At 40.8% G+C, this 27,493-nt stretch overlaps 1 protein-coding gene across 4 annotated transcripts in view; it reads left to right on the forward strand.

The window, feature by feature from the left end:
- LOC5570078 (FERM, RhoGEF and pleckstrin domain-containing protein 2) overlaps nucleotides 1–27,493 on the forward strand; it is a 201,335-nt gene that overhangs the window by 172,553 nt on the left and 1,289 nt on the right. For all 4 annotated transcript variants that reach the window (XM_021849776.1, XM_021849773.1, XM_021849774.1 and 1 more), the window contains 4 exons: nucleotides 12,733–13,229; nucleotides 13,286–13,480; nucleotides 13,702–14,401; nucleotides 14,465–14,619. In XM_021849776.1, coding sequence (XP_021705468.1) covers nucleotides 12,733–13,229; nucleotides 13,286–13,480; nucleotides 13,702–14,401; nucleotides 14,465–14,619 — 1,547 coding nt within the window. The remainder of the gene's footprint in view (nucleotides 1–12,732; nucleotides 13,230–13,285; nucleotides 13,481–13,701; nucleotides 14,402–14,464; nucleotides 14,620–27,493) is intronic.

Genomic DNA, 27,493 nt, shown 5'->3' on the forward strand with positions numbered 1-27,493 from the left:
GTCTCTCACACGAACCGTTTCCTAACGACGCTTGCGAGAAACTTGTCACGCCTAAATAGGACAATTATACGTTAATTTTCGACGAATCGACACAACTTCTTACTGAACAATTTATTATTGATTTTGGGAAGTAAGGTTGGAGCAGGAAATCCTAAATCCAGAAAAACTTACTCTTCTAGACCTATTTTCAAACACATTTTTGTCTTAGGCCAACACCATCGACTGCCAGACGGGTGTGATTCCTATTGAAATAATTGCGATGGTGGAACCACAGATAAACAGACGTAACACTTCGAACAAATCACGATCAAAGTCATAGTCGAGAGAACATGTACGCCCAATTCTAAAATCGGTATGTATGGTCGATGGCTCAACAGGTGGCGGTACTGTGTAATCGTCAAACGCGAACAAAAACGATGCGAGCGCAGCGGGTGGTGGATTGACCACCTACAATAAATTCGAATCGACCGTTAGAAAGGTGGTCGATGGATAATGGTCAAAGTGTGACGTCTGTTTGTCTATGGTGGCACCTTTTGAGATCCAATTCTTCTGAAATATCAAGATCCTTACTGTATATCTCTTCGGAATAACAAAGGTTCCCACTGAAGTCTAATATATCATTGTCAGAATCCCAGGATTCGCACTATAATCTTCATATTCCCAGGTTCCTCAATCATTCCACGAATATTTTTTTTTATCTATTTCGTTTATTTGAGGCTCAAATGCGTTTAACGCTTTACGGAGCCGAAATTCATTTTTTTGTATTTTTATTACATACAATTAATTGGCTTTTTCAGTTCAACATTAATATGGGATGGGGCCAGGGTACTCGTGGCAGCTCGAGGTTAGTGGTCACATTTTTTTAAGGAAGGACATGGTAGGGATTGGGATCAGGGTTCTCAGCAGCTCATCCGGGAGGTATAACGTGGCATCTTGATTTTCGTTTCATGGCGTTGGTAGCGATTTCTTGCCGGTATTCGACTGCTGGATGGCCAGGATCCTCAATCCAACACAAAGGGGACAAAACACAAAAAAAAACTGGGGAAGAGAACACAAGAGAATTAAACTTTTATACAACACAAGCGAAGGAAATCGTAAATTGCGACCATATAAATAAGATCGCGGGTTCCCAACACATCTCTAACTGGAACATAGGGTTCTCTACCTCGGGCCGCAAGGGTATCCAAAAGTTGCGCTCTGGAGGCGTCCATATCCGAGCACTGCCAAACTACGTGATCGATGTCATCATAACCGGAACCACACCTGTTACAAATATTGCTCAGCGCGAGGTTAATTCTGTGTAGATGTGCATCTAGCGAGTAATGGTTGGACATAAGTCTTGACATCACGCGAATGAAATCTCGACTTACATCCAAGCCTTTCCACCAGGCTCGCAAGGAAACTCTAGGAATTATGGAATGTAACCACCGTCCCAGTTGGCCATTTAGCCAATCGCTTTGCCAACCGTGAAGAGAACTTTGACGTACTAAATTAAAAAATTCATCGTGTGAAATTCGTCTATCATAAATCTCACCTTCCTCAGCGCCCACCTTTGCGAGAGAGTCCGCCTTCTCATTGCCATAAATTAAGCAATGTGAGGGGACCCATACAAAGGTAATCTTATATGATCTTTCGACCAGTGCACACATCTGCTCTCTTATTTTTGTAAGAAAGTAAGATGCATGCTTTACAGGTTTCATCGATCGGAGTGCCTCAATAGAACTGAGACTATCCGAGAAGATGAAGAAGTGGTCTGCGGGCATGTTAGAGATCATCCCCAAAGCGAAGTTGATTGCTGCCAGCTCAGCAACATAAACCGTGCAAGGTTCTTGAAGTTTTCGGAAGGCGGAAGAATTTTCATTGAAGACACCGAAGCCAGTGGATCCATTTATACGTGACCCGTCAGTGAAATATCTCCTGTAGGAATCGACATTCTGGAACTTTGCGTTGAAAATACGTGGAATAGTTATACATCGAAGTTGATCTGGAATTCCATGAATAGCTTGTTTCATGGACAGATCATATTCAACAGAGGAACTGTCATTGGTGAAGCGTACACGTGGAGGGTTATAACATGGAAGGCTAATGTCAGATGACATGTAGTAGAGATAAACTCGCATGAATTTTGACTGAGCATTCAGTTTGAGCAATTCTTCGAAGTTTTCGATGACGAGTGTGTTGCTCACTCCACACTTAATAAGTATTCTTAGCGAGAGCTCCCAGAATCGGTTCTGTAGCGGTAAAACCCCTGCCAAAACCTCTAGGCTCGCATTATGTGTCGAGTGCATACACCCTAAGGCGATACGCAAACAACGATATTGAATTCGTTCCAATTTAATCAGGTGGCATTTTGCTGCTGAGAGAAAACAGAAAGAGCCATACTCTAGAACAGAGAGAATGGTTGTTTTATAGAGTTTTATGAGGTCTTCCGGGTGAGCACCCCACCATGTTCCGGTAATTGTTCGTAGAAAATTGATCCTTTGTTGGCATTTTTCCGTTACATACCTAATATGGGTTCGCCAAGTGCCTTTTGAATCAAACCAGACCCCAAGGTATTTTGAAGTCAAAGACTGGTCGATGTCTATTCCCAAAAGCTTAAGCTTCAGTTGGGCTGGATTCCGCTTCCTTGAAAATACAACCAGTTGAGTTTTTTGCGGCGCAAACTCGATCCCTAAATTTCTAGCCCAAGTGGATAGATTATCAAGGGAATTTTGCAATGGTCTTTGCAGGATTTCTGCTCGTGGGCCCTTCATAGAGACCACAGCATCATCTGCAAGTTGTCTAAACGTGCATGGTTCTTCCAAACAGTTGTCAATATCTTTAACATAAAAATTATAAAGCAAGGGACTCAGACATGAGCCTTGGGGAAGGCCCATATAGCTAATTCTGGAAGTTGTCAGTTGACCGAGAGTGAAGCTCATGTGTTTTTCTGACAACAGATTGTACAAGAAATTATTCAATATTCCAGGTCGTCCACTATTGTGCAAGTTTGCTGACAATATTTCTATGGAAACTGAATCAAAAGCGCCCTTAATATCCAGGAAAACCGAAGCCAATTGCTCCTTGTCAGCAAAGGCTAGTTGAATATCTGATGAAAGCAACGCTAGACAATCGTTTGTTCCTTTGCCCTTGCGAAAGCCAAATTGAGTACTGGAAAGCATGTTGTTTGATTCGACCCAGTGATCGAGTCGGGATAGGATCATTTTTTCTAACAATTTCCTTAAACATGATAACATAGCAATCGGGCGGTACGAATTATGATCAGACGCTGGTTTCCCAGGCTTTTGAATAGCTATTACTTTGACCTGTCTCCATTCAGGTGGAACAATGTTGTGTTCCATGAAAGAGTTGAACAGGTCAAGCAACCGTCTTTTAGCGATATCAGGGAGATTTTTAAGAAGATTGAACTTGATCATATCGCGTCCCGGAGAGGAGTTGTTTGATGAAAGAAGAGCCATAGAAAATTCCAGCATAGTGAATGGTCTGTCCAACGCATCGTCTCTCTGGGTTTCCCAGAATGGCGGTTGAGCTGGAACTGAGTCTGGACAGACCTTTTTTGCGAAATTGAATATCCAACGATTGGAGTATTCGTCACTCTCATTTGAGGATGAGCGGTTTCGCATGTTGCGAGCCACTCTCCAAAGCGTCGTCATTGAAGTTTCTCGTGAGAGGCCATCGATAAAACGTCGCCAATAGTTACGCTTCTTCGCTTTAATAAGATTCTTCAGTCTTTTTTCGAGCTTCGAGTACTCTAAATAAAGTTCTGAGGTACCATATCTACGAAAAGCTTTTAAGGCATTAGATTTTTCTCGATACAACTGAGTGCATTCATCATCCCAACCAGGTGTGGCTGGTCGTCTTTTGAAGGATGCACTTGGAACTCGTTGTTTTTGGGATTCTAATGCACTTTTATAAATCAATTCTGTTAGGAATCGATACTCATCCAACGGTGGGAGTGTGTTGAATGTTTCGATACCAAAAGTTACCGCTGATGCAAATTTTTGCCAATCGATATTCCTAGTGAGGTCGTAAGGAACCTGAATTGACTGCTCTGACCTTTCACAATTATTTCTGATAGACGTTATTATGGGCATATGATCACTACCATGGGGATCATCAATCACCTTCCACATGCACTCGAATGATAGTGAACTTGAACCCAAAGATAGGTCAATGCGGCTTTCTTTGCCGTCGGATGAAATACGTGTCACTTCACCTGTGTTCAAAATGTTCAAGTTGAAATCGTCGCATAAGTCATAGAAAATAGCCGCTCTATAATCGTCATAAGATTCGCCCCATCCAGTACCATGTGAGTTCATATCACCCAGTATTAAAACGGGATGAGAGCATGGAGACTGCATTCCAGAGATGATGGCGGTTTATTGAAACTCTTGGAGGAATATAAACAGAAGCTACGCAAAGATCTTTACCCTTTACGTTTATTTGGGCCTGGATGAGTCGGGATGGGGATTCTGTAGAATGAATGGCACTTTTTGATCCCTAAAAGCACACCCCCATAATTATCATCTCGATCCTGGCGTATAATGTTAAAATCGTAGAAGTTAAGATCATCTTCAAAAGAAAGCCATGTTTCACAAAGTGCAAATATATCACAATCGGAATTGTGAAGCAAAAACTTAAATGTGTCTAATTTAGGTTTTAGACTATGACAGTTCCACTGTAGCACAGTGATCATATCTTGTACCTCACTTGATGAATTAGCCATCGAAAGATATGATCGAAGCAAGGAGGGGCCACGAGATAGTCAATTCCCTGAGATACTCTTCTATTGCGGGGAGAAAAAGGTCGAGTATGCCTCTGAATGAGTCTGAAACTCCGAGGGCATCACATATGCGATCCACAAGGGCCGTAAAAGTTATCAGTCCTCGCTTGGCCCGGGGGGTTTTCGAGGAAGAGCAAGGGACTTCAGTAGCTTTTTTCTTGCTTACTTGTCTAGAGCTTCTTTTCGAAGTATATTTAATCGGTGGAGGCGGGGGCGTCAGATCTTTGCTGCAACACGGAACGGAAGCATCAAGGACCTGTTTCTTCGGCAATTTCAAATTTGCCCCACCTCCTTTGGAATTAGGCAAACTTTTGAGGGAAGATTTCATTACCTTACGGCGCAGTCCCGGAGAAGATGGAGACTTTCGTTTTCCGGGTGCGTGTACCTCCGAAGAATCTCCCCCATCCGTTTCGTCGTCGTTCGCTTCGTCGGAAGACAACTCTTGAAAAGAGTTACCAACTGGGATGGCTGATGGCGGATTTAAAGCTTTCACCATTTCCGCATACGTCTTCTTGGAGCGCTTCACAATTGAGCGACTCTCATTTCGAATGCGCCTTTTGTAGGCCGGGCATTTCTGCAAGTCATGAAGATCCTCACGACAGTAGCTGCATTTTTCAGCTTCCTGTGTGCAATCATCTTCCAAGTGAGCTTGGTTGCATTTACCACAACGGGGTTTGTTGTCGCAAAAGCTAGCACTATGACCAAGCTGCTTGCAGTTGGTACAATTAAATACCTTCGGCACATATAGGCGCACTGGGTAAAAACACTATCAATGCAAACAAATTTTGGGAGGACGGAACCAGGAAAAGTCACTCGAAACGAGGCTGACGGCGAAAACACTTTCTTATTTCCTTCCATGGAAACTGATTGTAATTGTTTACAATCCAGTATAGCCACATCAGGTATGGACCGATTCTCAAAAACGCCTTTGCCAGTCTTAATGTCTTCGCATGTCAGACTCGCGTCGATGATTTTCCCTTCCACCTCAACCTCTCTGGCCAAAATATACACATAATATTCCACAGTAAAAGCCTCATGCTGAGCAATTTCATTCGCTGCTTTGTAACTAGGTGCAGTTACACGCAGCTTGGATTGCTTCACTTGGTGAATAACGGTCCCAGGATATTTACGCGTCAGCTCTCTACACTGTAAGACCAAAGTACCCTTTAAAGGGTAAAAAAGTACCCTTTTTGAGAGATACTAGTTTAACTCATAAAAAGAGTAAAGGGCCTTTACTCTTTAAAGAGTAAAAGGCTTGTACGTCAGATCAACGAGTAAATTTTACCCACTATGACAAACTCATTAATCGAGAAACAGAGTAAAATTTACTCTCTTTCATATTTGAAAATTTTAGTTATTTTTATATTTATTTTCGTAGAATAATGAACACTAGACTCTTATTATTATAAACACATTTTATTCAGCAATATATTAACGTTGGTGAGATGCGGAAGAACCATTATATAAACGCTGATTTGCCGGTCTGGAAAATAAGGATGAAGCGACTGGAAATTTGTTTATGTACCTAATCAGAACACGGCGGGAAAAGTAATTCAATGAACCTACCTTAGAGCTACATGCATTTCTAGAAACTTCCCTGATTATTTTGGACAAAACACTTAATTAAACCAATCACTAGTCTGGCAGAGAATTTATATATTATAAACTGTAAGGAATTTTTCACCCATTATAGAGTAAATGAATCGAACATGTGATAGGGTACTAAACACCCATTATGTGAAAAAATAAATTACTCGTTATTTTGACGTTTCCATATATCAGCAAATAATGGGTATTTTTTACACATTAAAGGGTAATGACGAGTTTACAGTGTAGAGATCGAGAGCACATTCAAAATCTTATTTTTGCGCCGGAAATAGACAACCCAAGGCCCAGCCGAAGACGGTTGATAAAACCGCGTTCGAGCAACGAGATCTTTAGGAGGCGTATCGCCTCCATCCGATTCGTCCATGCGGGAAAAAATCCAACCGCAACCGAACCGACAATAATAATAAAAAAAAGTATAGAGAAAAAAAAACAAAAAAAAAATTAAAGCGATTGGAAAATATTAATCAATTAGAGGACTATTTTGTACACACCTCCCCTATAAAGGCAAAAATATAATAAAAATAGAAATAAAACTTTTGAAAAGAAAAAAAAAATCAGTCAGTGGACTATTTTGTACACCCTTCCCCTAACCATGCAAACAAATTTGCACCGGGAGAGAGACAGAGGAGAAGCGAAAAACAACCTCGAACTCAACACTGTTTGTTCGGGAGATGCGAAGGCAATTCAATAGAGTATGGATAGGTATAGAAAAATTGCTACTTATCCGTTCCCGTTTGATGACGGCACAGCAGCTAGCCTTCCACGTCGTAGGTAGGCAAATATGTCTCGCCGTCCTCGCAGCAGATGTATGCGGGGGAACAATTATCGGTGGAACGATACCCGTTGACCCTTGCCAACCTGGTTCGCTTCCTTCGATGCGCGCGGTTTTAAGCACTAGAGGCACAATTGGTAAAAACCACACGGGCGGTGGAAGAAATAAAAAAACCAAAAAAAGCTGCCGACTGCAAAAAACTGAACTAACTTGTTCAAGCGCACAACAAGGAATCATTCCACGAATATTGAAAAATAAACTATCACAATGACAGAAATCCACAGTATTAGAATTCGTATAAAAATCCCTCAATTTTTCAATATTCTCTTTTTCTCTCATTGTGTTTGAAGTGAATCCCGGTTCAAAATTTTAGAGGCTTTGGTGAGACCTTCTGAGACTATTACGCGGCTATTGCCTTCCTAATATTCCACAGATTCCACGAGGAACAGCTTTAGGAACTGTGATTTCTCTAGAGATTTTCTCTGGTATACTTTTAAGGACTCTTCCAGGGATTTCTCTGAAACTCCTCTACCAGTTCTCCCAGAAATTCTCGCTCAGAGGGATTTCTCCAAAATTTGCCCCGTGAAATCCTTGAGCAATCCAACGCTACTACTTCCAGTAATTTCCTCAGGGATTACTCTAAAAACGTAGCTACCTAAAATGGATAATTGACTACAGTGGCCACTTTTGGGACCACCGGATAACCCTGAGGGAGGCTGTGATGTCCCCAATGACAGATTCCTCCGGGAAATTCCGGTGGTCCCAAAAGTGGCCACTGTAGTCAAATATCCACTTAAGGTCTACAATAGCCCTATTTAGCACGAGACATAAAAAATGAACCGTCGCACGATATGTATTGGAGTTCAATTTCAATTGTCCCCAATGACAGGTTCCTCCAACTCTTCATATTGTATTTAAAGTTGAAAACATTATATGGCACATGAATTCCGCTGTCCTGAATATAAAACACTGTGTCGGTTTATTGATTAGATTAGATTTTTAAATAAAAAATGCAAAAAGTTCAAGTATATTTTAAAAATGACCTGGGGCAGACACGAACATTCTGAAAACGCCATTATTTTTGTTTATTTTTATACTTTCAAGCCCGGGGTGTCCGGTCTCTGTGCATTCAGATCGACTTTTTTTGTCGAACAGTGTTATAGCACGCGAAGGCTACAACAAAAAAGAACAAACTCACAACATTTGGGAAACAAGATGCAATGCTCAGATTGAATATAAAAATATCACAATCTTTTAGGTTTGTTTACATTTTCCAATTGGGAATTAGTTTTCTTCCGAAGTCTATTGAAGATAAGGTTGGTCTTTATCTTAGTTAAATTTAATTCAAAGCCATCTAGGTCCTATTGAAACGCTTCGTAAAGGCTACCGGAAAATCCACGTAGCTCTTACGCGTAGCGCCGGTGGAATGGATGAAGTTCAAAAGTTCATGCGTTCATTCCAGGCTACCTATGATTAACGTAAGAGCTACGTGAAAAGTGCGATGGAAAAAAACCACGTATGTTTTCACGTAACAATGACGTTTGGATTATTTTGAGTGTACCTGCCCCACGATATACGAATGTAAAAATGGCAACTTTGGCAAACAAAGCTCTCAGTTAATAACTGTGAAGTGCTCATAAGAACACTAAGCTTTGACCCAGAAAGCATCCCTGGGAGAAAAAAAAATTGTTGAACGTCCAGAACCAAAGTTCTGTCCAAAAACAGCGGGGTCCTACAAAGTGTGGAGTTGGGTTAAAGGGTAGCAACAGGTTTGTGGTTTGCTAATTACCTGTTGCCCAACACTGCACCACGCACCACGATCACTCTCTATAGAACTTTTTCACCAGTTCTGCACTACGTGGCTTGAGCTCACTAAACCTTCATCGGTGGATGGTTGTTCGATCAGTGATCTAATTGTACATAGGTCACTATCCTCTCGGTATTGGTCGGTGACTCAGACCACTTTCGTGCCCATTAACAGACCATATTGATTACCGTATCGCTACCCGTTGAAGGTTACCAACATATCCTGTCCATCCCTCTGGTGGTGGGTATTAGAAGCTCATATAGTGTTGATGTTGGATGATGGCATAATACGGTCACAGATAACAGACGTTCATCTTTAATCGTCAACGTGTGTAAAGCTTTGTGCTGGTCATTTCAAAGTATATCGTTATGCTCCTGTTTCGCGGCGCTGTCATCAGAATAGCGGGAATTCAATTTTGCCGCTTTTTACACTTTGGCGCCAGTGCCACCATCAAAAATTGCCACTTGTCGCTAGTGTCGCTTTGTGTGCCAATGTATGTTGACGTTCACTAGGGCCATCGTGTGGTCGAAACGAGTTTGTATGTCGGGCTGTCTGCGTTGGCGGTGCTGATGATTGACTCTAACCTTCACACATGATTTTAATGGAAAATTGTTCGAGCCTCAATGTCTGTTCTCTGTAGTACGGTGGACTGTTCTACTATGGCCTGATATCGAACTGACAGAGTAAACTGCATGACATATACAAACACTACCTGCACTGTATTTTCACAAAATCACGACACAAATTTAAATAAAATCTTAAAAACACTCCACACTGAACTACGAACACTTACACTCATAAGTAGAAGCAATAATTTGATACGCTAGAGTACCGATGCATGGTCAAAATCAGTATCATTAGTGGCCGAACCCGAATAAGGTGCGTGCTTTTGAAAGTTTAATGGTTAGAAACTTTTCACTTCAAATGGTACAAATAGCGATATCTTTTTCCAAAGAGATTCTTTGTGTAAAAAACGACAACATCATTATTTGTCAATGGTATTGGAGTAAAACGACATGCACTAAACAAAGGACACGGGTATGCCACAAAAGATCAAAGAAAACTGGTCACAGTGGTTCATTCCGAATAGAAACAGATGATACCAAAATATGGTATGCACAGATAGGTGCAAATTATTTATTCGGATAGCCAGAGTTTGTACGAAATATTGGAAGACAGAAGAACTGATGAGAACAGTGATCACGACAACGTGTATCCACATTTAACCCTTTTTTCTCGCGACTTTGGTCAACTATTTCTTTACAAAAAAATTTGTTTTATGAAAATGCTCAAACAAACAAACCATGTTGTAAATGTGTTGTCTCGTGGTAAAATTCTGATGAGAATCCTGGATATAATTTTTCTTTTATAAGAATCCTGGAACTCTTTGAGAATCCCGGTGTTTTTCAGATGAGATGTCTGCAATGTTCCCGATGAGAATCCTACAAAGTTTGGATAGAATCATAGAAAGATTTAGTGTGAATCTTGGATGAATTGTGATGAAAATTCAGGAAGAATTCTGATAGAAATCCAAAAACATCTCTGATGAGAATCCAGGAAGAATTCTGTTGCGAGTATTTAGCCTTGAAGGATTTTGTTGCAAATATGTATCCTAGAAGGATTCTCAAGAAAAATTTGGAAATGTTTTGATGAGAACCATGAAATGATTCATCTGAGAATCCTGTAGAGATTCTGATGAAAATGCTGGAACGATTTTGACAAAATTCATGGAACAATCCTGATGAGAATTCGGCATCGATGCTGATGAAATCCTGAAAGGATTTGGATGAGAATCGTGAGAGGATTCTGATGGAAATCCTAGGGAAATTTTTGATTTCTACGAGAATTCGGACAAGCTTCTCGAAAGATTTGATTTTTGAAAATTTTTGAAGAGAATTCTGAGAGACTACAGATGAGAATTATGCGAGTAATCTGACATAAATTCTGTGATTCCGATTAGAATCATGATTAGATTCTGATGAGAATTCTGCGAAGAATCTTAAGTGAATTCTGCGAGGAACCCAATGAGAATCCTGAAAGGATACTGATGAGAATTCTGTGAGGATTCTGAGAGATCCCCGAGTTGATTGATCAGAAACTTTAAATTTAAAACAAAATCACTTGAACATTTACGCCCAATGCTAAAAATACTTCATTTGGTCAACCGTGAACTAGGTGGCGTTAGTGGTCAAACTCGAACAAAAGTGATGCGAGCGCCACGAGTGGCCCGTCGGCCAACTATCAAATATTAAAATTGGGCGCTATCCTGCTGTGCGGTAAAAATAATTAGAGTATTACGTCTCTTTGTCTGCGTTTCTACGATTCCCACTGTTCCTTCCAGGATTCTCAATGGAAACAAAATTTCAAAATTAACTCATTGAGCCTTTGTTACTAAACCTGAGAGCACGATGATCGAATAAATCCAAAATAATCAAATTTAGCTTCCGATAGTTTTACATTTACGAGACGGTTGAATTTTATACTCCTCGTGATGAGAATTTTCTTTAAGTCTTCATTTATGTGCCAACTCATATATTGTTAAAAATATTTATTAAAACTCCGAACCCAAATACCGGGGCTTATGAACAAAGCCCAATGACCCCTATAAGTCCAAAATTTCTCAACGTTGCCTCTAAAAATTTTCATTTGCTGAAACTGTGTTATTTGATGGTTCGCATGATGGCTGTTGTCTTATGATTAAAATTGGTCTTTTGTAACCAAAATCGGGTTTCCTAAACTGGACTTGGAACGGTCACCTGTAATCAAAATGACCAGGAAGGCTTCCGATAATCATCTTTTGTCGAATAAATATGATTTTATTTGACACGTAATGGAGATCAACGTTTGATATTGATTGGTTCTCCGGGATCCCATACTAAGACTTCCGATCTCATGTATCTGAATATGCCAAGTGGCCAAGCGGTTATTGTAATCCAAAATGATTCACATGAGCTCGCAAGACTTGGTAATACTATTTTCATATACATACTTTCACATAAATACATTCGAAATATATTAAAATTTTTATCAATGATCACTGGTTAAATAGGAGGTGATCACTACATTTTCGGCCGTGTATCCGGATTGAGAATTGAACTTTTGGGTCAAAAGATATGAGCAAAAGAGTGCAAAAAAGTCGTCCTCGCCGTTTAAGGGTTAACTTGTCAGTTTTAGGATTGTGTGCTATTTCTGATAGAATTTCAAGAAATTATGCTGTTTTATGGTTTCTCAATTGCCCCTATATACTATGGTGGAAGTTTGAATTTCTATCCATTGAAACGCCAGGATTGTTACTGAATATCATTTTTTATAGGAATTCCAGATTCCTCATAGTACCCAAAAGAATAAAAAAAATATCGTAATCATAAAATTCCTACCGCAATATAAGAATTATTATAAAAATCTTTAAACTTCTTTAGCAATCCCACATTTTTTAAGCATATTACAGAACGATTGATCGTATATGTACTCAGAATTTTCATAGTAACTTCAATAACATCCAAACTAGGTACATTTTTATTAGTTCCATAAGTACTCCGTTATAACATTATCTTTGTTCTGGTAGAATTTTATTTAATTTTGCATGTTTTCCAGCAATACGTTGTCACCAACCCAATGGCGGTTTAGTTAATTACCAACTTTTGTTTTCTGTTTCTGTTTCCGGTTCTGTTCCTTTGGTTTGTCCATCATCACCCACAACTCCACGTGCATGCAATCCAACCCAAACCACCCCCACACGCACACACACCACAAACATTGCAGCCACGGACGAGTACCACGGAATCAACGGGAACGTCTCGTTGGACCGGCGCAGTGAGATTGTTCAGTCACCGAATCGGTACGATTTGGTTCCCGGCATTGGCGGAGGTAATAACGCCTCCGACCGGTCCAACAATAATTCCCTCTCGCGGACCAGTGAAGCCGGAACGTACGATTTGAGCAGTGCCGAAGCAAGGGCCCGCAATGGGTTCAACAATAATGGCAACGGCAATGGGGGCCTGCACACGGTCGACGAGAATGTGATCAATAATAATATCAACAACAACAACAATGTACATCACTATCAGAATCAACCGACCGCGCCGACGCATGCCGCCATGATTGGCGGGAATGGAGTCAATGGGGGTTCCGGTACGCTGCGTTCTATCGACGAGGAGATCAAGAAGAAGAAATGGCCTACGGATCGGGCGTATTTCCTAGCGAAGGAACTGTTGATGACCGAAAGGACCTACAAGAAGGATTTGGATGTGCTCAATACGGTGAGAGGAAGAATTACCCAAAATTTGACTTGAATTGAGATGACTTTTTATTTCAGTGGTTCCGAGAGGAACTGACGCCTGAGGACGTAGAAAACCTGCAACCTTTGTTCCAGTACTTTGACTCGATGCTCGAACATCACAGCGTGTTTCTGAGGGATCTCGAACATCGGATATTGCTTTGGGAGGGTCGTGGCGGTCACGAGACCCATAGAATTGGCGATGTCATGCTGAAGAACATGGTTGTGCTTCCGGTGAGTAACTACTTTTAGGTTACTTTTTAATTATCTTTTAACGGTTTTACGGCTAACCAGCCGAGTGAAAGTTTGAACAAGTATCGTGGAACTAAACATTACATATACTTTGCAATTGGAATGCCAAATTTTGCGATTTTCCATTGTCAGAAATCGATATTTTTCACTATCCCTAATCATGAACCAATCATTTTGAACACATGGATCAATCATATTTCCAGATCTACGATGAATACGTCGAAAGCCATCGTGAAATTCTTCAGCGGTTGAACGATCTCTACGAGAACGATGACCGGTTCCAGCAAACCTATCGAGATTTTGAGTTGCAGAAAGTGTGCTACCTCCCGATATGCTATTTCGTTCTGAAGCCCTTGCATCGGCTTCTACATTATCAGCTGCTTCTCGAACTGCTATTGGAGCACTACGGTGAGGATCACTTCGATTACACCGACTGTCACGGGACGCTAATGATGCTGACTCGGACCACCGAGGTGGTACGTAACGAGCTGGCCTCGTCCGAGAACTACACTCTTCTGTGCGAGATCCAGCGGGACCTGGACGGGTTCGATACCCTGGTGCAAACCGACCGAAAACTCATCCGCCAGGGCTGTCTACTAAAGCATTCCAAACGGGGCCTACAGCAGCGAATGTTCTTCCTCTTCTCGGACATCTTGCTGTTCGCGTTCAAGTCACCTATCACGCAGACCTTCAAGGTGTTGGGACACGTTCCGGTGCGGGCACTCCTCACGGAGAATGCCGAGCACAATGCGTTTGTGATATTCGGAGGGCAGCGAGCGCTTACGGTGTCGGCTGGAACGACGGCCGAGAAGACACTGTGGCTACAGGAGCTGACCAAGGCGGCAGCAGCCGTTCGGCAGAAACCCAACACTCAGCTACCGATGGTTTCGGTTAAATATTGCAGTAAGTATCGAACTATTTAAGTAAAAAATTACATCTAACTATCTCAACGTTTATTTAACGCAGCATCATCCGAGGAAAATCTGGAAACATGTGGACTGAACAATTCCCTGATCAATCCCCCAGCGAAGCCACCGTCTTCTAGGAATAACACGGCACTGCACGTGTGCTGGCATCGAGGCGTTACCATCTGCCTGGAGGACCACCTGCGTGCGGGACAGGTACGTAGTGCGATTTAATCTACACACTCAGATTTTTTTCACGAGATCGGCTGTGCGAATCTCGGTTTTCCCGATTTTAACCGACGCTCAGCTAACAAATTGTCCGGTTGCTTATCAACGGAGCGCGATTTACTGATACTCGGCTTTTATTTGCTGAGATCCCAGGAAATTTGTTTGCCGATTACTCGGCTGTGCGGATCTCGGTTAAAATTAGCTGAGATTCGGCATTCTAAATTAAGTGTGCATACAATCAGCAAGATCAAGCTGAGGGTCGTGGGTTCGAATCCAACCGGTCGAGGATCTTTTCGGGTTGGAAATTTTCTCGACTTCCCAGGGCATAGAGTATATTCGTACCTGCCACACGATATACGCATGCAAAACTGGTCATTGGCATAGTAAGCTCTCAGTTAAAAACTGTGGAAGTGCTCATAAGAACATTAAGCTGAGAAGCAGGCTCTGTCCCAGTGGGGACGTAACGCCAGAAAGAAGAAGATACAATCACAAAGAATGCGAAAAATCCTCAAGAGAATGACCCTGATGCTTCTTTAAGAGTTTCTACAGGAATTCTATCGGTTTAGTTTTATTTATTTATTTATTTATTTATTTGAAACACATCAACAGGCAAATTGTAGCCCCAGTGAAGTCTAGAATATATGTAAAACAATCAGAAGACAAAAACTTTACAAAAGCACTAAACAGTCAAGAGAAGAAACTTAAACTAAACTCTTCGTTCGTCAAAAAATGATAAAAACCTTCGGCGAAGCATCTCTCGGGCGGTATTGAAATCGAACAATGATGCGACTTTATTGGACACTCGCTGCAACCCACTAAGTGCTCCGTGAAGTCCGTACACACTTAATTTAAAATGCCGTTTCTCGGCTAATTTTAACCGAGATCCGCACAGCCGAGTAGTCGGCAAAAAAATTTCCTGGGATCTCAGCGAATAGAAGCCGAGTATCAGTAAATCGTGCTTCGTTGCTAAGCAACCGGACAATTTGTTAGCTGAGTCTCGGTTAAAATCGGGGAACCGAGATTCGCACTGCCGAGCTCGTGAAAAAAAATCTAGGTGTGTAGTTTGTTCGAGTTAGAGGCAATCTCAGCATGACGCTGTTCCGGAGGGAGCGTGGACGGGCATTTAGATGGACTCGCTCCAGGATTGTCCCACAGTCGATACGACCCAGTAAAACGTCTGCAATAGTTAAAGCTCTGGTTGTATCCCTTCTGTTCCGGAGGAGGTCCAAGTCTATCAATCGGCATCGACTCTCATAGCTCGGCAAGCGGAATGGATCTCTCCAAGGTAGCTTACGGAGTGCGAATCGGAGAAATCGGCGTTGAACAGATTCGATCCTTTCTGAGCCATTATTATAAATAGGACTCCAAACAGCGGAACCATATTCCAACGTGGAACGCACGAGATAACAATATAACGATTTCAGACAGTAAATGTCGGAGAAATTCTTGGCGATTCTAAAGTTGAATTCCAAAGTCGTTGACGCTTTACTGACGGTATACGAGATATGCTGTTCAGGTCGTCTGCATACGATAAGCGGGGGCCTTTGATAACGAAATGAACGTCGTTGAAGTAAAGCAGAAAAATCAGTGGTCCCAGGTGGCTTCCTTGTGGTATACCGGATGTAGCGTGAAAACTGTCAGAACTGCAATCGCCTATCACAACTCTTAGCTGACGATTGGTTAGGTAAGAGCCGAACCAGCTCAGAAGATTACCGCAGACGCCAAATCTGTCAAGTTTGGCAATAGCAATGTCGTGATTCAATTTGTCAAAAGCGGCCGACAGGTCAGTATATATAGCGTCAGTCTGCACTCGAGCGATCATACTGTCGGTAATGAAAGTGGTGAAGCACAGTAGGTTAGTGGTTGTTGAGCGGCCGGCGGTGAATCCGTGTTGATCGGAATCCAGCAGGTGCTTGCAGTGAGAGAGCAAAGGTTCCATTACAACAAGCTCGAATAACTTCGACACAGCACTCAAGGACGTAATTCCACGGTAATTATCTACGTCGCGTTTCCTTCCTTTTCTATGCACCGGGAACATGTTTGCCACATTCCAACATGAAGGAAAAATTCCGGAAGAAAGAGATAGTCGGAATAAACAGCAGAGCGGTGCAAGCAAATTTCCGATATGCTCTTTGAGAAATGCTGAGGGAACTCCATCTGGTCCAGGATTGTTGGACGATTTCAACTGCGAAGCGGCTCTGGATACAGCATTGATATCCAAATCAAGACTCCCCAAAGCTTGGCCATTCATGGGGACATTGTTGGCTGCACAAATGACCTGATCGTTGCTTACACTTTCCCCGCTGAATACGCTGGCAAATTTGCTAGCGAAGAACTGACAGATTTCCTGTAAGCAGGACGAGGATTTGCCATTCCATTCCATCGAAGAAGGAAAGCCCGATTCTTTGCGCTGCTCATTTACGTACTTCCAGAACGATTTTGGTTTGCGTTTAAATTTCAGTTCTATGCTTCGCTGGTACTGCAAAAAACAGTGACGACTGACACGTTGGTACACGTAGTTGACTCTCAGGTAGTAGCTTCGCAATGAAGATGTCCGATACTTTGTATACCTCCTCAGAGCCGTAGCGTGGCCTCACGGCGCCCTTGGCAAACCTCCCTTTGGGCGCCCCAAGTCAATTTTGTTTTCATGATGCGAGTTTGTATGTGATTACCGTTTACGTAAAACATTCCAAGTAACCATGCTACTCAAGCTGTACTATACTATATAGCTACAGTTATAAGGAATTTAGAGTTTTGAAAGAGGGAAACCCCCTTTGATTTACATTCGATTTTTTTCTGAAGGAGGCACAAAACCGCTTCATCTTTTTATATAACGTTACAAAACAAAAGAAAACTCGAAACTAAAGGCTCATATGGCAAAGATATTTGATTTAAATCTAAGTAGCCCGTCATTCGTTTTTGGAAGTCATGTTGACATAGCAGCTCGCAGTATCAAAGGGAAAATTTTCAGTCCTCATAGATCATATTGATCCGGAAAAGTATCACTATATACATGCGAAAAGTATGCTGATACTTTTTCAGATGCATCAGTACAATACCAACTGATTAACTACAATTCGAAATTGTGACATGTTCTAGCAACAATCATCAACGTCACGTACAAATTTCAATAACGGCCTACCTACTTCGCATTAATTTTATAAATTATGACATCAATATGACTCTAGAGGGGCCATTTCCTCTTTTAAATCAACTTTAATTGTATCTTTAAAGTTATCCAAGTTTTATGCTAACCGTTTATATGCCTGCATGGTTCTCGGAAAACTAGTCAATTTCCGTTAAACATTATTTTTTAAGGAACTAGAAGGACTACGGTATGAAAGTAATATCGAAACCATAAAAATATCATGCTGTGACTTAAGTATTTACTTATTTAGAGAATAGTAAAATATTTGATAAATATCAATAGACGATGTACCGTTTTGATTCATATTACGGACAGCTTCAAATTCCGGACACTCTACTTTGTATGGGAAACATTTCACGCGAAATGTTTCAATTTTTGCTGTTCAAAAGTTCTCGATGTCAAGCCTCGTTTTAGTAAACTTTTTCCATAAATATCTTTGAGAATTTATAATGCCCAACTACCTTAGATGTCTCTTTGGTGGTTTAACGATTTCGATTGATGATTTGACTGTTTCATCAATGATTATCATGAGCCGTCCGGAATTCGATTCAAAGTGTCCGGAATATGAGGCAAAAGTGAGGAAGCGTCCGGAATAAGAATCATGAAAAGGCCACACATTTTGATTTATTTAAAATTATTGAAGTTGCGGAAGCGTATTCTTCACCCATCGTTCGAAAGTAAAGGGCTTCCGACGCTCGATAGCGCTAAGGAATCATACAGAATGATTTATTTTGTATGATCTATGCTGGGTTATATTTCCCTGAGTCCTTAAGTGTCCGTAATATGAATCAAAACGGTACAAGAAAGATTTTCTTGAAAACTGTTCAAAATTATCTGAAAGATGTTTTGAGGTAACTCATAAGAACATTATTGTTCTTGAGACGCTTCTGCAGAAAATGCTGAGCTTAGCACTAATGAAATTCTTATTTAAATCGCTGGACCATTTAGTTTAATTTTTAATCTGTTGGATACAATGTGCTAACTATATTTTTATTTGCTTAGAAAAATGCAGAGGCTTCTAGATTTCAAAATAATTTTGCTTAACAACTCCTCCAGAAAACATTGTTTTACTTGTTTTGCTAAGATTTTTCCGAAAAATAGAAACAAATTCATCACATCCTTTGAAAAGATTTAATTAAAAAAAACTTTTTCAATTTTATTCAGTTAAATTTATAATTTTAATTCCTAAACAGTAACACGGAAAATATAAAATTGTTTTAATCATTGATAAAAGGCACTTTGGAACATTACGCACTTTGAACGCAGAATTCATTACGATTTTTTTTTTTCGTTTCAGAAATGAATTGTAACGTGATCTAAGATCGGTTAGTGCTACATCTTCTCCAGTAATAAATACTTGATTCATACTAGGAAAAAACTAATTTCATTCTTTTCAACTCATGTTTGTTCTTCACTGACAGAAATTCTCTGAAAATGTTGTTCAGGATTATGATTTTCCAGGTTGTGATTTTTTAAATATTTTTCCCAACTGTAAAGAAGTTTACAAAGGAAATCTGTCAGAAACTCACCTTGCGTCATGTGAAATGTTCAGGATTTTCTGTTACAATTATGTACCTTACTCTGAAAACCCTGTGGAAGATTCTATGAGTTTCCTTCAGGTTTTTGTGAGAATTTAATTTGTGGTACAGTGAGATTGTCATCGATAAAATCACGCTCAATAGAATGTTTGTTTTTTTTTTTGTTGTGTTTAATTTGAAACATTATCAAGTGTATTTGAATACTTCATTATGTCTTCTCAATATCACTTAGAGATTTAGCAAATAATTATAATGTTAAATTTTGAAATGAATAATCATTAATAATATTAAATAGTCTTTGGAAGCAATTCAGGAACTGTTTAACTTTTCCGTTATTATGTTAAGGAATTTCTTTTGAAATTGTGACTTAAGAGGCGCCCTTATTTAATAAATCTTTTTCAAAATTCAGCATATGCTTGACGCATTTTGGCGCCCCCCACAGGCTGGCGCCCTTGGCGGGTGCCAACCTGGCCAACCGCACGCTACGGCACTGTACCTCCTTAGAGCTGCTCTCTTGACTGATTTCAATTTTTGCAATTCGCTAGTTTGCCATGGAGGGCGGGCGTCATGATGGAGAACTTTCTTCGGCACGTGTCTGTCTATGACGTATGTCAAGATGTGAGAAAAAGTTTGCGCAGAAGTATTAATGTCTCTGAGATCGACAACGTTTTCCCAGTTGATGTCAGCCAATACGGCTGCTATGCTACGGTGATCCGCCTTAGAAAAGTCATATGACACACCAGCACTGCCCATAAATGCATATTTGTAACATTCGACAAAAGTAGGCATTGAGTAATTGGGATACCAAGTTTTCATTTCACTGCAGTATGGGAGGAAACTAAGATTTCAAAAAATCATTGAGAATTCAAAAGAGCTTATTTGAGGCTCAAATTTTGTACAACTAATATCGCATATTGGGTGAATAGTCAGAAAATAATTCTGATAGAAATTTCGTTGCAACTACATTATGAGGCTCATGTATAATCTCAATGTGACTGTTATGCGGTTACAATTGCCAATGTGACAAAACAACTTGGTATTTTTTTCGAATTTTCTAGAACAATCTCACAGATTATAGTAAGTTGATCGAAAGTATTTATCATTTGATGACTCTCCATGGTGTTAACTCCAATTTGCCAAAAATGTCGAATGTGACTGTTATGCAGTTATGGGCAGAGCAGGACAGTTGTCGAAATCATGGGCCTGGTTATTCTCAACGGCAATAATCAACGGAGGGTGGTGCGGTACTGCTTTTACAAGCTCACAGGGTGCCGCTCCAATGAATGGAGCTTGGTCTTGCACAGAACCAAAACAAAGATCCAGGCTACGATTATTTTCGTTGACCACGTGGTTGATTTGTGCTAGGGTGGCTGCGCTGTAACTGTCTAGAAAACCGGACTGCACAATCATGCAACGAAGAGTGTACAGGGTCTGGATAAAGGAAGCCGTTTTGAGATGATATCCACGAAATGCCTGGTAGATTTAAGTCGCCCAAGATGAAAACATCGTCGACGGGATTGGCAGATTCCATTGCAGTGATGACTGAGTCACAGTGCGCCTCTATGAGCTCATTATCACGAACTCGATCAGGAGCAATGTAGAGCGTGCACAATAAAAGAGATCGATCGCCAAGCTTGATGGACACCCGAATTTGTTCCAGACATTTCCACGATTCTTTTTCGATTAACTTCGCCTTCAATCTGGGACGGACAGCTACGAGTACGCCGCCTCCCGTGAGCTTCCTGCTGTTGTTAGGATTACGATCGCAGCGAAACACTTCGTAATCAGTTCCGAATACCTGATTAGATAGCGTTCGCGAGTCAAGCCAAGTTTCTGTCAGGACGATAATGTCGAAGCAGGAATCCGACACGGCCATCCGGTAGTCGTTTACGCGCGAGTTCATGCCACCGACGTTCTGGTAGTAGATAACGGTGTCTTCTTTCCGCCACACTTTAGAGACGCCAATATTTCTGGAAGGCACGTGTGCATCAGGCGTTGATTGAGAGCTAACATAAGTGGAGTACTCGCCGTTGTTAGGTGGTTGGAAGACCCTCGCCCCACTTCCGACAGCAGGGCCGGAACGACTATGGAGAACGACGGCGGCAGGGGGCTAGACTGCGTCGGAGGGATTGAGGGCATCCATATGGCTTTCTACGGTGCGTTCCGGGTGTCCTTGAGTAAGTGTTGAAGAAGCATCCCTCGCGTTGGTCGAGCCCAAAATACTGAAATTTGGAACCGCATCAGGCATCGGTAAAGCGGAAACTTGAGTGTACTTGCCTAGGTAAGCAGACTGCAGGATCTCTGAACCACATCTAGCAACAGGACCAGGACGACTTTGAAGAACGCTGGCTGGAATAGGCCGGACTGAGCTAGAGGATTCAGAGACTTCCAAAATGCTAGCTGCACTGCGTCCTGGTTGTGAGCTTGACGTAAAACTGCGTTCCACTTGATGTTCTGTTGTCGTCGGAGTAGACTGGTTGTTCGGATTTAGCTGGATGGAATGCTGGGTTCCAGTATCGATGTTATTGTGATCGACAAGATCAGAAGGAAAACTGGAATATTGGAGCTGATCAGGCAGAGAATTGCTACAAAAGCATGCGTACTTGCCTGAGATAGAAGGTTGGGAGACTCCGTCACCGATCTCGACAACAGGACCAGAACGACTTCGATGGCAGGAACAAGCTGGCACGACTGTGTCGAGTGGATCAAGAGCTCCCTTAATGCGGCAGGCAAAGCGTTCTGGTTTACGGCATTTGGTGACAGATGTAACTACGTTGCTACGTTGCGTGTTGTTCAGATCTAGTTCGCTAAGTTGACTACACTCGTGGGAGTGGAGAACTGTGAAGCTCCTATTTCCGGGGAGACCGTGGTTGTCGGCGTATGCAGGCGGGGTAACCACATGTTTTTTGAACTCTGATTTTCAAATTCTCGGAACAACATTCCTTTGGGCCAAGTGTCAGGGCTCAGTGCAGCATCACGAAACTTGGGATCGATTCCAATCTTATACGAAATGAAACTCAAGCGGCTAGTATCAGTCCCTCGTTTTATAAGCGGAATTGCTTTGATGGGCTTATTGCATTGTAAACAATCTTTGGCTAATTTCTCGATTGCTTCTGGCTTAACATTTGGATGGACGCGGGAAAGATACAGCCAGTGGTACTTTCAATATTTTTTTATCTAATGATCCTTTAAGTAATTGTAAAACCATGGATTTCTGCCAGAAAATTGGCAATGATTCCTACAAGAATTTCATGAAGTATTCGCTTAAGGACATTTCGTGGTTCGAGAACCGGCGGTCGAGGGTCTTTTTGGGGTGTAAATGTTCTCAACTTCTTAGGGCACATAGTACATTCGTGCTCGCATTTAGATGCAGAAATCGTCATTTAGCAACGAAAACGCTCAATTAGTATCAACGAAATTGTTCTTAATGAAACTAAGCTGGGGAGCAGTATCTGCCCCAGTCACCAGAAAAGAGTAGAAACTACAGAGATTTTTTCCTTGAAACACACCCATTTTTTAATAGATTTGTCCAAAAAGACCTCTTATTCTAGGAATTTTCCAAAAAATCCCTAAAATATTTCATCTTTGATACTGCTTAAAATTCATCCTGGAATTTCTCCAGCAATTGTTCCAAAGAGATTTATCCAGGCAATTTCCGACATTTTTTATGGTTCTACTATGATTGCTCCGTCTGTTCTTATAGAAGTTTATCAAGGGATTCCTCTGAAAAATTCTATTATGAATTGTTTAGGAATTATTTAAAATACTACATCAAGAGTTTTTGGATGGTTTTCTTCTGATTTTTTCAGGGATTTATCTAACAATTGCTGCAAAACTTCCTCATTGACTTGTCTAACATTTCCTGTACATTTTCATATCTGATACTTTTTTCAGTTCCACAAGTTTCTTCCTCGGATTTTGTGTCAAGATCACAGTTTTTTTTTCTTCTGTAATTTATTTAGGATTTTCTCAATACTTTTTCATTATCAACGATTTTTCCTGGAACCAAAACTAATATTCTTCCAGTAATCTTTCTAGGTGAAGTCTCCAGGAATTTCAGTAATCGTTAGAAGCGTTAGAAACTTTCTCAGGAATTTTCTCTAAAATTTTCCAAGAAATCCCGTAATGAATTCCTTCTATAAGATATTCATCCAGCAATTCTTTCATGAATTTATCCTGGGAGGAAGAAACTGATACAACATTTGTATACGTAAAAGTGAGCCGAGATTTCGCTGTCACGAACTGTCAGTGTGAGCCGCCTTCTAAAACATTGGACTAACATGATAGAAGCGCGTAATTTATTGAAACATATTTTTGAAGGTGACAAAAAGCAGATAAGATTTAATTTCAACACATCGAAAAGCAAACTCACAATAGCAGCTTCGATTTAAATTTAAAAATTAAAAAAAAACAGTAGTTAAACACGCATCTTTTCAACTTTTTTTCGTTAAAAATTGAAATTAAATGCAAACAAAAATATGGCCCTTTTCCAAAGTTTGTCCTAAAAAATCGAAGGTGCACAACTAAACGAAACTAGCGATTTTCACCAAGCCTGCCTTGATTGTCGTTGGCGAGTTGGAATTAGCTTGAAGTTTGTTTCATATTTCGTGTGTACTATTGGTGTCTCTCTCCCTGGATTTATCCATGTATTCTTTCAGACATACCTATACGCATCCTTCCCGGACAATTCAAGAAATTTCCTTAGACATTTTCTCATGAATTTCTCCAACAATGTCTTTTGTATAGTTGCTCCAAGTATTTCTCCTTAAACAACTTCTATAACTGTTCTAAATCTCAAGATTTTCTCTTTAGGAATTCCAACGAGTATTTCTTCACTAATTCCTCCAGGGATTTCTCAAGATATTTATACAGAAATACTTTCAGGAATTTTACCAAGCAACGGCCACAGAATTTGCTGTTTTGAAATTATTTCATACCAAATTATTGAGGCTCTTACGTCTATGTGAACAGTGTTGGCAACAATCAATTTTCAAAGCAATGGTCCGCAACTTGCCTGATGGACCATGATTTTAAAACATTCAGGCCACATTATATGTGAGGATTAGTTCCAACCTGAGTGTTTCAACGGCTTGCAATAGAATTTTCAACAGTCTATCGTCAAAAATCAAAAGTTTTCTCCATTTGAGTAAAATGTTGTATAAATTTCCGACCGATTGGTGGGAAAATATTGGAAACCTACCGATAAATTACTGAATTTTTAGTATTCAAAATCTTACATAATTTCGTGACGGTCACAACATTGCAGCCCACAGACGCTCAGACGGTTTGACCAACATTGACTCCGCCCCAAGTTAGTCAAACCGACTTATGTTGATACAACCGTTTGACCGACTGTCAAGGTTGGTTGCAGCAACACGATATTTCTTCGCATGTTTTTAGACTTGCCGAGAGTCTAGTGAATATGTGATTGTTATTTTTTCGAATGCTGTGGCTGTGAGAGAGAATCTTTTCGCGATTTCCTGGCAATGATCGCAGTAAGGAAGAGAAGAACTTTCTACATTAAAGTACCGGAAGAAATAAATATTTAAGAGGAATTCCAGTTATAATTCGTACGAAATATTCCGGCAAAACTCAGAAATCATGACGGGTCTGTTTCGGGAAATATTCTGGGCAGTCATTAATATGAGAATGGCCAAGGGATTTTTTTTTTCAAACATTCTATCCAGAATCTTCTAGTCGTTTCCTCTAGTTATTCTGCTTTTAAGTTTTTCCAGGAATCCATAAGCCCTAAGGATTCCACCAAAAGCTGAACCCCTGATAGAATCTCTGGAAGGAATTCCAGGTGGAATCTCTGAATGAACTGCTGATGGAATCGCTGGAGAAACTTCTAATGGAATTGCTAGAGGTATTCCTGATGGAATCCCTGGAGAAGTTCCAATTGCTATCGCTGAAGGAACTCCTGATAGAATCCCTGTAACTCATGTAAGAATCCCTAGAAGAATTCCTTATGATATCCCTAGAAAGAGTCCTGATGAAATTGCTCAAGGAATTCCTGATATGATCTCTGGAGGAAATCCTGACTGAATCTTTGGAGGCAATTCAAGTGGAATCTCTGAAGGAACTCTGGAGCCTTACAGGTATTCCAGATAGTATCCATATAGGAACTCCTGATGGAATCCTTGGAAGAACTCCTATCTTTATATATTCTTGAAGGAACTCCTAATCAATGAAGGGACTCCTTATGGAATCCTTTTAGGAACTCCTGATAAAATTACTGGAAGAATTCCTGATAAGTTTCCGGATAGAACTCCTGATAGAATCCCTAGAGGAACTCCTGATAATATTTCTAGAAGAAACATTGATTAATCTCTTGAAGAATTCCGGTGAAATTTCAAAAGCAACTCTTGATGGAATCCCTGGAGGAACACCTGATGAAATCTCCAGAAGCCCTAAAGGTACTCCCGATATAATTCCTACAGGAGTTCCTGATGAAATCCCTGGGGGAACTCCTGAAGGAATCCTTGGTAGAATTTGTAAATATATTCTTGAAGGAACTCTGGATGTAATCATTGGAAAAAATTCTGTCTAAATCCCGAGAAGAACTCCTGATGGAATCCCTAGAGCAACGACGGACAGAGTCCATGGAGGAATTCCAGGTGGAATCTCTGAAATATCTCCTGATAGAATCCCAGGAGAAACTTCTGATGAAATCCCTATTTGAGTTCCAGGTGCAATTCCTGAACGAATCTCTGGAGGAATTCCAGATGGAATCCCTGAAGAATTCCTGATGGAATCCCTAGACGAACATCTGATGAAACCCCCAAAAGAATTCTTGATGGAATTTCTAGAGGAACTTTCGATGGAATTCGGAGAGGAACTTCCAATGGAATCCCTAGAGGTAGCCCTGATAAAAAAAAACCTGATGGAATGCCTGGATGAAATTGTGTTTAATTCCCTAGAATAACTCCTGATTCTAGAGGCCTTCCTTAACCGAGTGATCAGAGTCCGCGGCTACAAAGCAAAACCTTGCTGAAGGTTTCTGGTTTAAATTTCCTTGACTTCCCTGGCCATAGAGTATAATCGTATCTGCCACACGATATATGAATGCGAAAATAGCAAATTTGGCAAAGAAAGCTTTCAGTTAAAAACTGTGGAAATGCCCATCGAACTCTAAGCTGAGAAGCAGGCTCTGTCCCAATGAGGACGTAACGCCAAGAAGAAGAAGAAGAACTCCTGGTTCTCAGAGGAATCACTGATGGAATCCCTGTAGGAACTCCTGATAGAATCTCATGAGGAATTCCAGGTGAACTTTCGGAAGGAATTTATAAAAGAATTCTTACAGGAATTTCTTGTTATATCACTGGACACAATGTTGGTTAAATTTCTGGAAGAACACCTGGTGGAATCATGAAGGAGTTTTGGAAGAATTCCTAAAGATATTTCAAGACGATTACCTCGAGAAATTCCTGGTAAAATTCCTGATGGAATCCCTGCAGTGCAAATCCAGGTACATTCCATGGATGGATTTTTTGAATGACAGGTGGAACTGCTGATATATTTTCTGAAGATATTTCTGGAGAAATTGGTTGAGGAATAATTATTGTTCAAGGAATAATCCTTGGTGAATTTGCTAAAGAAAACGGTTAGAGATAATTGGAAACGATAGTGAAACAATTCAAGAGCATGCATTTGAAAGTACACTATGGCACCGACGCTGCGTAAATTCACGCATTTTGACTTTCCACCCATCTGCATCGGCAGTTCATGGGACGTCGAAGCTTCAATTTGACATGATGACGTCGGTGTTCGTGCAACATCCCTACAGACGGTACGATCGGTTCGTCGAACATTTGGCTCCGCCCACCGGTGGTTTGAGCAAAATCAAACTCGTTTGATTTTGGCCGACCGATTCGTCAACCGTCAAATTGGTTTCACAAACTGTCAAATTGGTTCGTCAAGCAGCATCACACACGGTCAAACATAGCACCAACATGAGCATCAACCTGGGCGGCGGAGTCTATGTTGGTCAAACCGTCTGAGCGTCTGTGGGGTGCATTATAGATTTTCAATTGACACCCAGTATATTGCCGTAAGACGTAGTTAACGTCAAAAAATGTTCGGAATGAGAATGTCAGTCGAATTCATGGAGGAATTTGACAGGTTAATCTATTTCAATCTACTGAAACATCTTTGCGGAACATCACGAAACAATATA

This window comes from Aedes aegypti, chromosome 3, assembly GCF_002204515.2.
Source record: "Aedes aegypti strain LVP_AGWG chromosome 3, AaegL5.0 Primary Assembly, whole genome shotgun sequence".
Lineage (NCBI taxonomy): Eukaryota > Metazoa > Arthropoda > Insecta > Diptera > Culicidae > Aedes > Aedes aegypti.